Here is a 12,968-nt window from a genome sequence, read left to right on the forward strand (position 1 = left end):
CAGCAGCCGCGGCACTGGACAAGCAATCGGAGCGTCGGGGGTCGGCCGCCCCACTCGCTCGGAAGATAAGCCGGCCGTCCGGCCGCCTACCAAGTGTGCAGAACAGCCTTCGGGTGCCGTCCGGGCTCAAGAACCCGCTCCCGGCTCAGCCCCTCTGTCCCGCCGCCGTCGCCCCGCGTACAGCCCGCGGCTCCCCAACACCAACGGCAACCCGACACCGCCACACGCTCATTGGGCGACACTGCCGACCCCGCCCCCCCAGCCGCGGCGACTCAAGAGCCGACTCGGCCCGCTGGGCGCCGAGAGTCGCTGCTGTTTGGCCAGAAGTGGCCGTCAGTCAAGTTGAGGGACGGGCCGCCCTGCCGCTGCGGTCCCGCCCCCTCGCCCTGATTGATATTATCGGAGCGCGGCACGGGCGGCCGGGCTGCAGTCGGGGCTGGCGGGTGGCCGGCCCGGTGCGGGAGCAGGGCAGCGGCGCGGAGGAGGAGGTGGTGAAGGAGAAGAAGAAGAAGAAGAAGAAAAAAGAAAGAGGAGGAGAAAGAGAAAGGCAAAGGCAGCCGGGAGGGAGGGAGCGAGCGCCAAGCCAGAGACTAGCAGAGTAAATTCTCCACCGTCCTCTAGCACCCACCAAGCGGCGGCAGCGGCAGTGTCTAGAAATATATAGCTAGAAATCTATAAAATCGCCCCGCTCCTGCACCATGGTTTTCCAAAGTAGGCTCCCTTCTTGGATTATTTTGTGCTCCGTCTGGCTGTTCCGCTTTGCACACACGGGGGAGGCACAGGCTGCGAAAGAAGGTAAGGTGATGCGGAAAACAAAAAGTTTGGGCTTATTTATTGCTTTTGCACACGAAGTCTGTGTGATGGCTTAGCGGAGGACCTGCCTGCCACTGCGAGCTGCTTGCTTGTCAGCCCCCAACCCTTAAAAACAACCCTCCCCCCCAAAAAAAAAAGTCCCTTTTTTTTAATATATAATAGAGGTGGGAGGGAGAAAAAAAACAGGCATCACTTAGGGGGGGTGTGTGTGTGAGAGACCGGGACAACTGCCTTTGCTTTCAGGAATGAGGTTTGGGAGGTATTTGCACGTGATGGAAAGGCATGGGGCTAGAGAGGCAGCCCCCGGCCCGGCGATCCGTGCAGGGGAGCATCACTTCTGTGGTTGCCTTAATCCTCCCGACGAGGTGCGGGGAGGGCGGGTTACCTCGCTGCTCCCTAGGTGGGCGATGCAGGGGCTGGGGGCTGAGTTTCAGGGCTTGGGACGCTTCGGTGAAGGCACGGGCACGGGGCTGAGGCTTCAGGGCAGCCCCGCACCACTGTCCATCGGGGGCCTGCAGCTCTCCGGCCCCGCGGGGCCGTGCACAGACCGTGGGAAGGAGCATCGGGGTGCAGTTTTGCACCTCCCGGCCATACAGGATGGGCACGCATTTAGAGGGTACATACATCCAGGCGTCACGTCTCTGCAACGTGTGTACTCTTCCTCGGCATCACTGGAAAGGAAGAGATGTAGGGATGGATGTTTTACACGATCTCTGTATCGCAACGGGGCTTCCCGATTCCCATCAATCCAACACTGGTATCTGTGTAAGGCGAACCTCGGACATTTGTTTCCCCCGCGCACAGGGAGTAAACAGGCAGTTTTCTCTCTGAGACTGATGGAGGTGTATGAAATCAATTCGCAAAGTCCATTTGGGAATCTGTTTTCTCACGCTGAGAAAATCCGAAATGGTTTCAAGGAGCACCGTGCTCCCGTTTGACAGCCAAAGGCAAAGGTCCATCTCCATCTTGGGGCGGGGGGGGGGGGGGGAAGGGGGGAGGGCGGGGGGCATAGGAGAGGGTGGGCGACAGAGAAGGGGGACTCAGGAGCTTTTTCGGTATTTATGCATATGTGTGCGTTTGGAGGTGTCGTCTCTCCCCCCCCTTCCCCCCACTCATCTGCACGCATCAATATTTTTCACCAAACCTTTGGCATGCAGTAAAATGCCATTTCGACAGTGTAACTGGAGCTTTAAAAAAAAAAAAAAAAGATAAAATCCCTCAATGAAAATGTTCTCTGCCATTAAGAGATGACGATGGCGAGGTTAGAGGAGCGAGCCTTTCCTTAGCAGCATTTGGAAAGTTTATCTGGAGGGGCTGTAAAGCGTAGACCCCCCCCCCGGGGAGCACTAACGCGTGGCCGTGGGGTGGGGAGCGGAGCAGGGCCGGGCAGGCAGCGAAGCAGGCAGGGAGGGTGCGGGCTGCCTGTCCCACTCTGCCCTGCAGATTGCGCCGCGATCGGGGCTGCGCCGGTGCCTCCCGGCGGTAGCCTGCCTCGTGTTTGCGTAATACGTGTGTGTATATATACATATGCATTTATACATATAAGTGTGTGCGTATAATGCGTGTATGTTTGGGGAAAAATCAGCTAGCCAGAGTAGGGTCAGGAGGGGGCGAGCGGCAGACGGGGATTGATTGCGGCTACCTGCTGCAAGCACAGAAAACTCCCGCGGAAGAAAGAGCGAGGGAATAATTAAGGGGGGGGGGGGGGGGGAGGCGAAGAAGAAAAAAAAAAAAGTAACTTTGCAGCTTCACCCTCGGTCTCGCCGAAGGGCCGGTGGCGGCAGCAGCCCCGCGTGGTTTCACACCGCTCGGTACAGAAGAGGGATGGGGGCGAGGTGAGAGGCCGAAAAGTTTTCTGAGTTTCCTTCGGAAGCTCGGAAAAAGCCGTGGTGAGGAGCGGGGCAGGGTCCGCCCGGCTCTCCGAGAGAGGGGGTGACGGAGTTACCTGCGGAGCCTTCTGCTAGCGCCGCGGCCGGGTCCCTTCGCGGCGAGAGCAGACGCGGGGGCGCTGCCGAACGCTCCCTCCGCTGGGAGGTCCCAGCCCTCCGCCCCGCGGCTAAGAGTCCTCGGGGCTCCGTCCCGGGGCTGCCGTCCCGGGCGCCGCCTCCCGAATCCGGCGGCCGCCGAGCCGGGCGGGGTGTGGCGGGGCGGTCTGCGGTGCCAGCTGTACCAACGCTGCTCCGCTGCTGCGCGGCCGCCAAGCCCATCTCCTCGTCGCGGAGGGGCGGCCGCCTGCGCCCAGCCCCCGGAGGGGGTGCGCGGCTGCGGCTCCCCGCGGAGGTGAGAGGCCGCTGCTCCCCGCCTGCGCGGCACCCCGCGGAGCCCTTTCCAGGCTGTTGCTCTCCAACACTTCGCCCGCCGCTTTTATGCCACTTTCCGCTCCCCCGTCCCGTCTCCCTCCGCGCGCAGAGCGCGGCCCGCCGCGCCCTCGCGGAGGGTCCGCGAGGGCGCGGCTGGCTGCGCATCCCTGCGCGACGGTCGACGGGGAGCGCGGAGCACAGCGCCCGCCTCCCCCCTCTTCCCCCGCATCTCTTCCCGGCGCTTCACAGCTCGGGCTGGGAACCACGCAGCAGCCGCTCGCCGGGAAAGCTCTTCCCCAGCAACTTTCGGTGCCGCACGGAAACGCAGCGTTTCCTTTGCCGGGGTGCTTTGCGGAGCAGGGCTTTGTGCTTGTTTGCTGTCTTTTCTTCCTGGGATGTGGCCGCCCGCTGCTGTGTGATGGAGAATTGGTGCCAAATAACAATAATAATAATTAAAAAAAAAGTATAATGAATTGCAGCCATGGGACGTTGTGCTGGTGCTGAAATGGTTAAATTTTTCGTGGTACCTTTTTTTTCTCCCCCAGAACCATTGTAAATGTTCTTGTTTAACAAACCACCACATACACCACCTGCTTTTCTATAGAAAGTGTTACAAAGTAAAGCCCTTTGAATCCAAGCTTAATGAAATAAGCAGATAATCTTTCCAGAAAGAGAGACTATCAAACTTCCTTAATGAGTAGCTCCACTTTATTACTGAAATACAGGCCTGTAAGCTACCATTTTGTGTTGAGCTGACTTTCCAGATATTACTTTTAATAGTTTTTTAAGTCACATTATCTTTGTAGTAATTGAAAATTTCTGTTAAATCCTACTAGGACAAAGGGCGGAAGCCGGGATTACAACCAGTTCAAAAGACCTGACAAAAGTTGCTTCAAGTTACAGCCTGAAATCATGCATTGACATATCAGTACTTAAACGCTGTGTATAAAGTTAGCAGTAGCTGTATAGCTAAAAGTATACCAAGTAGATTTAAATTAGGAAGGTTTCTTTCTATTGAATCAAGTGGAAGTAGGAAGTTAAGTGTCCAGCTTTGAAGGAATCTTCAAAGTGTACCAAACCCAGGTATATGGTTGATCACTCTAAAGCTTTGACCGTTTGAAAGAATGTACTACAGCAGATTACTTTTCTTATTTTACATGTCAGATTAACATATGTACCATTTGAAGGTATTACATAAACTTACATTGATGTGCTAAGAAAGAAGCTTATAGCTATAATTGAAATATAAGATAAATAAAAAGATACATGTGTGTATATATATATGTGTAAAAGTGTGTTTGGAGGTAACAGAACCTTGTATTATAACCTCTAATATGTGTTCTAAAATGCATAAGAATTGGCTTATTGGGCTGTGATTAACCACTCTTGGAGACAGGGTTACATTAAGCTGAAAATAATAATAAATAAATGTCTTTTTGTATAGAAGTGTCACTGGGGTATAATGGCATGAAGATTTTAGTAAGCTATTACCACAAAGTGAATTAGTCTGATTTTGTGTGTGTAGTATTTTGTGTATGCAAAATGTGAGGTAATTGCAGAGTCTTCTATTTTCTGTATTCCTGGTTGTCATTTGTTTATAGAATCACTGCATTGTCTCTTAAGAGACATATTTTTTTTCTTTCAAACTCAAAAAGACCATTGCTTTTGCAGTGCAAGTCCTGGTAAGTTATAGGCTAGTCCTGTCTAAATCAGTTTGGAAAAATGTTGAAATGTTGGTGTATATTTGTTTGGTTTAAGCTCATTGTAATAACCACCATATGGGAAATGTCCTTCTTATGACAAAGGAGATGAAGGGAGCATGCATCTTAATCACTGATTAGTAACACTTTAGAGCAATAAGAAAAACAATAGACTTTGATTTAAGCAATGAAATTGTTAAGATTAATGGATAGCTGATTATGTACATGATACATAATCATTTAATCATCTATTTACTAGTAAATGCATAGTTGTTGCAGATTTAAAAAAAATGAAGATAAAATAGTAATTTGTACAAAGCGTGCATTATTTTCATTACTTTTAAAATTCAGACTTTATTCTGTGGTTTCATATTCCCACTTACTATATTTAACAAACAGTGGAAATTTCTTTTTTCCTCTCTTTTTTTAGTAATACTGCTGGACTCTAAAGCACAACAGACAGAATTGGAATGGATTTCCTCTCCTCCCAATGGGGTAAGTACTCCAAGCAAAAATTATGTTCCTGAAGACGAGTAGTTATTTTACCAAAGCAATTGAAAGACTTGCTTTAAACTAGCTCCCCCTCATATTTCTCTCAGTAACTGTACCAAGTGTTTATGGCTTTTTCATTTTTAAAACAGAAAGAACCGTACCTCAGGTTACAGTGTACAAATGTACAAGCTAATTAAAAGGAAGAGGCTCTTTAGAAACTCGCCTAAATGTTCTCAGTAATTTTATATTTTGTAGTGTAATCCTTTTTGCTGTACTGGAAAGCTCTATATATTTATAACACAGCATTTTAAATCACTTTTTCCTTCTTCCTTTATTCTACAGCAGATATACTTCTGTGTGGAAACTTTCTAAAAATATGTTTTTAATTTTCTGTATAATGGGTGATCATAAATTTGTTTACGATGTTTTCTTTGTAATTGAATAGCACAGATTGAAGTGCTCTAAAATAAAAACATTTATACTGCAGATGTATTTGAAATGACATTCCAAACTTGAAACATCCCCAAGTTTTGAGGAGCTTGATATCTGGAACTAGGCACGAATCATGTGGCTAAGGCCACCTCCAGCTTGCTTACAAATTAATCTCATGGTGCTCCATGAAATGTGCCATTGTACAGTACAGCGTTATAAAAAATGAGAAGTTTAGGAACATTGGTGTTACTGTCATTTATTATATACGTAAAGGCGAGGAATGCTGGAAGGTGGTAGTGCACCCCTTCTGCCTTAAGCTTTGAGGAAGAACGTTTTCAGAAAGATGTGACGGGTACATTGTCCTACCTTAACTCAGTCTGACAAGTCATAAATTATATGGACAGTTCTTGCTCATGGAAACAGTCTTGCTGTATCCATTGCGACTCTTTGCATGAACAAGGACTTGGGGGGATCAGGCCCTTAATCTTCAGTGTATTAAGAAATCTGGAGCCAGAGGAGCGTGAAGTGTAAGTGGGGATATAAAAGTGTAACAAATCCTTTAAATAAGAGGAATGAAAATCTGAAAGTGTCTTTCTTTAAAAGCAAGATCGTAAAATCAATACAAGCACAAACTGGAAACGAATCTAAGGACTTCAGAAACAATGTAATGTGAGCTCAACATGTATGATGGCTAATAACCTCGGCATTAGCGTTTTGCACTGATTGTAGCTTTTACCAGAGGTGTTTGAAAGATTAGCTTGGTGGCAATTATATCAGGCTAACCTGTAGATAAAGAAAGACGTGTCAACACACGTTATATGTGTCAGCATACTGAAAGATGAAAGTAGAGCCAAATTCAACAAATAGTAAAAGGCGACTTTCAGAGGTAGAAGCCAATTTCAATTCAGGAATTAAAAGCAAAGCAAAACTAACGTGAAAATGTTCAGAAATAGTTGCCTATAAATTAACATTAAAGTTGTATTTTAATAATGACAATTTGGAAATATTTCTTTTTCTAGTTTTAATTACTGAGCTTTCTACTATGCAATAAAGACTTCCTGGGAATAAACACAGAAAATCTAGTTGAGAGAAATTACTGCATCATCACAGTACCGGATACATCAGCCAGGCACTCATTAAATGCCTCATTCAACTGCAAATGTTACATCAAACAATGATCTCAAACATTGTTAAGATAACTAAGAAGTTAAAATACCATACATGGGAACCAATAGAACAGGACGAATTCAGCTGGAATTACATGTGTATCACCATATGTTGCAGCAGGACAAAGAAAAATTGAATTTTCTGGCTGTAAAAACTTACCACGGAATTGATTGCTTATAAAGACTTTAAATGAAATGTGACCTCAGGTGGCATAGGTGAAAACGTATCCTGAAGTACTGATGGGTCTTTTTTTTTTCCCCCTGCAGAGAAGCAGGTACACCTCCAACGGACTTGAAATCATAGCTCTGTGACCACGTAATTGAATCATAAGTCATATTTCCTTAATCTATTAAGAAAATCATACTCCGTGGCTTGGGGAAAATGTGGAAAGATAGACTTCAGTGTTTTAATGCCAGGGATAATGTAAAGTAGGAGTCCTCACCTGAATTTAGTGTTTTGCGTTGTTTTCCTGGACTGTAGCATCAGAATCTCTCTGATTCTCTAGCCAGCCTCATGTAGTAACCTTTTGACTCCAAGAAGCCTCATTTGTGTTGTATTACAAAAAAAAAAAACAACAAAAAAAAACGGGTTTGGTTTTGTTAAATATATTTTGTTTGTTTGCTTGCTTTGGTTTCTGGTTTTTGTTTGCTGGTTTTGGAGGATGGGGATTTGTTTTGATGGAGCAAGTCTGCATTAAAGCCCAAGGAGTCAGATTCTGTTGTATTGTGCATTAGAGTTACTTTCACTTCAAAGATAATGATACGTCATCTAAGTGGAATATCTCATTGCAGAATCTGGCTTGGTATTTTGAGGGAGGACTGCTTACACAAGATAGAAAATGAAACAAAGAAAAACAAAAAAACCCAAACCAGCACAAAAGAAAAAAAAAAAAAAACCCAAGCAAAAACCAAACCACAACCCCACCTAATGTGAAACGGAGAATATAAAAATCAGTAAAATTTTATGCTTTTTTTTTTTTTTTGTCATTTGTGGTTTTATTTTGTTGGGGATTATTTTTGTCTTTTTTTTTCTTTTTTTTTTTTTTGTTTGTTTTGGGCTGTTTCTTTGCAGGGGGTGTTGTGTGGGTTTTGTGTTTGCTTCTTTGGGGTTTTTTGTTATGTGTGTTTTGTTCTATTTCAATGTGGCAGAGCCAAAAATCTTAGTCTAGGCCCATTTTTTAACTTTTTCTTGTTTGTACTAGTTCTTATAGAGGCGGGGGGTGGAGGGAGAGAATATCTTACTCATTCACATCTAACAAATCTGTTATGAAGCTAGCAACTTTTTTCTCTTGTGAGAACAATACAATTCCACATGCAATTGCTCAGTTAATTCCACGAGCATTTAATAATATATTTCAATCATTTAATACCATATGCATATAATAATGCCATACATACCACATCTATATTAACTGTAGGTCTTTGAAATGTGCTTTGATATTTACAACTTCTGTGCATTTCAGCATCTGCAGCCATGATATATGTTGTGGTGGTAACTTCCAGCATCAATTCAGCCACATCTGCTTTTTCTTGGAGCTGTACACTAGCATTAAAATGTTCTCATCTGGTGTCAAATAGGCTTACAAAGCAGCATACTGCATGGCTTCCTAGTCTGGGAAACCAGTGCCTTCCACGCTTGGTTACTGGTGTGAGGAATGTCAGTGGTTGCTCCATCCTGCAGAGGTGTCTTAGTCCCACAACACACTTAAGCACATGCTTACCAGTAAGCTCATAAGTACTGCCATTGATCTTAAGCGTGAGCTTAAGTGCATTATTGACACTGGGCCAGAGGGCTAAGTGCCATATGGAAAAGTCATGGCTGCCTACATCATTGGGTGAGGACAGCTCGCCTCCCCCACCCCACCCTTCAGTTACTACAGCTGCAGTTTCTGCAGTGAATTAAATGCTACAAGAAATAAGGGTGGGGGGAAGGGTGAGAGGCAGATACTATTTTGGTTACACCTGGGCAGATTCGCCTGGTTGATTTCAGAGAAAGGTTAGCTATTGCCGGAGGTGCAAATTCCCACGCTACCAAAACCTGTTAGAGGCTACCAGGCTGTTACAGGCTTACCAGTTTGTAACATAGTTGTTATCCTAAAGAGGGATCAACAACAAAAACCAGACTTCAAACCAGTGATCTTTGGGTCATGTGGGTTGTCCTTAATTATACGTGCAATCTCATGCTTCATTTGGCCTCCCAACTGAATGAAGTTTGGTCCTTTAAACATGGATGCAGCCACTGAACAAAATGTGAGGTGAGGGGCTCCTGCTTTACCTTCTTTGGTTTGTAAGTAGGACAGGAGGCAGATGGAGCAAAAAGGAGACAACCAAAATGTTTTCTTGCTTTCAGATTTTTAGTTCTGTTTTCTCTTACCCTCTCTGACAGTTTGGTTGCATAGGAGTCTGCCAAGTTTCAGGACCTGGTCCTATGCTTTCTGTACAACTGAAAGTTCCACTGGAAGTTTTATGTACACAAGTTTTATGTACTGTAACTTAAGGCAATTTCAGTTTCTACGACTTCACTGATTTTAGGTTCCTCTGAAAGCAAAGCCGCCTCCCTCCTTTTGGTCTTTGCTTACCCAAAACTGTCATGACCTTAATGAAATGTGGGAGAGCCCAGTGTGTAATCCGAACTTGGTATGTTGAACAGCTTCTCTGAAGCTTCGCCTATATATCTGTGCCCATGATATGGCAATTGTTTTTAGAAGTTGTTTATATGCGGGCAAGACATGGAGGGAGAGAGAGCCTGCAGCTGTGTTTATACATATATATATATATATATATATATATTTTACTTATTTGGGTTCTTCAGAGTATTTTAACAATAGCCTATTTTTTATGAAGCCGTACTGCTAAAAAGGCATGAGGCTTGAGTTGTGTGAAGCCTTTTAAAAAACACAGTAGTTACATCTGGTACTATACTTGTTTTGTATTACTAACTATTTGTTATTGTTTTAGTGGGAAGAAATTAGTGGACTGGATGAAAACTACACTCCTATACGAACATACCAGGTATGCCAGGTGATGGAATCAAACCAAAACAACTGGCTTCGGACTAACTGGATTGCAAAAAGCAATGCACAAAGGATTTTTGTAGAACTGAAATTCACTCTGAGGGATTGTAACAGTCTTCCTGGAGTTCTGGGGACTTGTAAAGAAACTTTTAACTTGTATTATTATGAAACAGACTACGACACTGGCAGGAATATCCGAGAAAACCAATATGTAAAAATAGACACTATTGCAGCAGATGAAAGTTTTACCCAGGGTGATCTTGGGGAGAGAAAAATGAAACTTAACACAGAGGTGAGAGAAATTGGACCTTTGTCCAAAAAAGGATTCTATCTTGCGTTTCAGGATGTAGGGGCCTGTATTGCTTTGGTCTCTGTCAAAGTCTACTACAAGAAGTGCTGGTCCATCATTGAGAACTTAGCTATTTTTCCTGACACAGTGACTGGCTCAGAGTTTTCCTCTTTAGTTGAAGTACGAGGAACTTGCGTCAGCAGTGCGGAGGAGGAAGCGGAGAACTCGCCGAAGATGCACTGTAGCGCTGAGGGAGAATGGTTAGTGCCTATTGGAAAATGTATCTGCAAAGCAGGATACCAGCAAAAAGGAGACACGTGTGAACGTAAGTAAATGTACAACTTGCTATAATATATACATTATAGGTCATGTTCTGCCAGCTAATGAGTCTGTGTTTAAAGCTTTTCGGTTCCTCAAACTGTAAACGTCGCACTGGCTAATCTAAAGCACTTGGCCCTTCTGGATATGGAAACCAGCATTTGAATGCTGCATTTCTAACACAAGATAGATCTTTAAAACAGAATATCAAGTTTTCAGAATAGAGTCTGTTTTCCTTTCTTCAGTATCTTTTCAGCATAAAACTAACTAAACTTTTGGCTTGCCATGGAATCATGATGATTAGTTCAGAATACTAGCAAATCAGTGACTACCGAGTCGTTCTTTGTAATTCACACTGATTCAGTTATCTGTGCTCTTAGAATGATACTTAACCTTAGCATTGCTGACACTGAGGCTACGTGCATAAGACATTTCTACTTAACTTGAAAAAAGGATATTTTCTTGACTCTGCTTACAGTAAAATCAAGAGAGTAGGCAGTTTGAAGACAGGTTTTTTTTGTGTATGCTTAACTCAAGGGGTATCATTTTTATCATAAGGTAACATGAGTTATATATCACCACATTCTTATTCTAAGATAAGTGAGAAATGTTGTAAGTCGAAAACCAGGAACAACCCCCCCCACAAATCTCTGAAGAGAAGACAAAACAAAGCTGGCAGCAGTCACTGAGTCCGAGATGTCTGCGTGAGGACTTCAACATCCTGTAGAGGATTAGGGATGCCCTAAACCAAAATAAATGAGTCTCCTTATTAATAATTTATCCTCAGGAAAAACATGATTGTGTTCTTGGCAAGATTTTCTGAAGAAATTTAGTACAAGCTGAATTGAGTGGAGTTGATCTGAGGCCTTTGTAGCCTTACACAAATCTTTCATTGTTCTGTTGGGAAGGGATGAGGACTTACACACTGCGGAGGGTGATCTCATTAGGTGTAATTGTAATGTGATAAACTGCCCCTACGAAAGCATTCAGTAGACTGTATTAAGGCTCTGTTAAAAAAATTAAGTTCTGTGTCCCATAGAAGCCTATTTTCGGATTTTCAATTTTTTCTTTTTTTTTTGAGCAACTGACTTATTTCCTTTTCTTAGTTAACTTGCTCTTGATTACAGATGTAACCATGGTTGATGTACTTAGTACACTAATTTTATTTGACTTTTAATAAAGGAGAGAAGGTATTCAAGAAAAGAAAGCAGTCTGTGTTGGGGTGAAGTGGGTAGGGTGCAGGAGCTGAGTGAAGCGTGTAGAGGACGGATACAGAATAAATTAGTATTGGGTAACTAGAATTCAAGTAACCTGTTTATTAAACAGGCCTCTTAATTTCTAACCACACTGATGTTGACAAAAGAATTAAATGATAACTTGTGCTTGAGTATAGTAGTGTGCTCATTTGCAAGAACACTTCCCATTTTTGGCTTACTGCCAAAGCAATCGCTATGAGAATACACTACTCTGGAAACAGTCCAGAGGATCATTTATGGTATTTTTCCTCTTTTCTTTCAGTGATCCTGTTAAGAGTTTCAAAACAAACTCTGGCTCCATATTGAGGCGAGTTAATGTATTTGAGAGGGAAAAGGTGGGAGGCAGGCGCTTGCCGAGTGCGCGCCGCTGGCAGCTCTGAGTCAGAACGGTCTGGGTGACTGTGGCTCACAACAGTAATTGCCGCCTGTGATACTTGTTAGCCGTGTCTGTGCTCGAGGATGTTATTAAGTATGATCAACTATGTAGTGACCGATAATACAGCTGGCACACTGATATCGCGTCTGTTTCTTGTGACAGGTATTGAGAGAAACTTATCTGAACATTGACACTAATGCAACTGGCTATCTGTTACTGTCAAACTGTGTAACAGATCAAGCAGAAGCAAGTTGGCGTTAACTTCCTTAACCCGGAGCTTTTATAGCCCTGTCTGAGGGCTCACTTCTGCAGCTACTTTGTACCTGGCATGCTGTGTGACTTCTTTGGGGCTACTCATGGCAGAAAGCATTGTGCTCTGTCAGGATGGGCAGAAGTCTGTGATTCCTCTCTCACACTTGCTATAGCTTAGCTGAATTAACTTAACACAATAGGAAGGTCTTTTAAAGATACAGAATAATACCTTATCTGGCTGCGTTGTAGCAAAGGTAGGAGTAGATGGCCACATTGTAGTTCCAAATAGCTCTTCAGCCTCTAACTTGGTGGGGGTTTTCATTTGTGTTACACTGGCTTGATTGGCTGGCTGTGATTGAAGAATGTGTTCTTTCTGCATACAGCTTCTCTCCTGTGTGGTAAATTTATTGAGTTCAGATACTAAAACAATTGAATTTTGATTTATACACAACTCTGCACTGGAAGTGTTGCCAGATTTCTCTTTGTTGTTGTTCTTTAGGTGGTTTGTTGGGGTTGTTTTTGTTGGGTTTTCTTTTTGTTTGATTTTTTTTGTTGTTGTT

At 44.0% G+C, this 12,968-nt stretch overlaps 1 protein-coding gene across 6 annotated transcripts in view; it reads left to right on the top strand.

Annotated features, from left to right (window-relative positions):
- Window positions 1-456: 456 nt before the first annotated feature.
- Window positions 457-12,968, top strand: part of EPHA7 (EPH receptor A7) — a gene marked incomplete at its 3' end in the record, with an annotated part of 166,694 nt that continues 154,182 nt past the window's right edge. For all 6 annotated transcript variants that reach the window (XM_084261869.1, XM_084261874.1, XM_084261870.1 and 3 more), the window contains exons 1-3: window positions 457-795; window positions 5,244-5,308; window positions 9,862-10,531. In XM_084261869.1, the coding sequence (XP_084117995.1) occupies window positions 699-795; window positions 5,244-5,308; window positions 9,862-10,531 (832 nt within the window). In that variant the 5' untranslated portion in view covers window positions 457-698. The remainder of the gene's footprint in view (window positions 796-5,243; window positions 5,309-9,861; window positions 10,532-12,968) is intronic.

Source organism: Gallinula chloropus, assembly GCF_964237585.1.
Source record: "Gallinula chloropus genome assembly, chromosome: 3".
Classification (NCBI taxonomy): Eukaryota; Metazoa; Chordata; class Aves; order Gruiformes; family Rallidae; genus Gallinula; species Gallinula chloropus.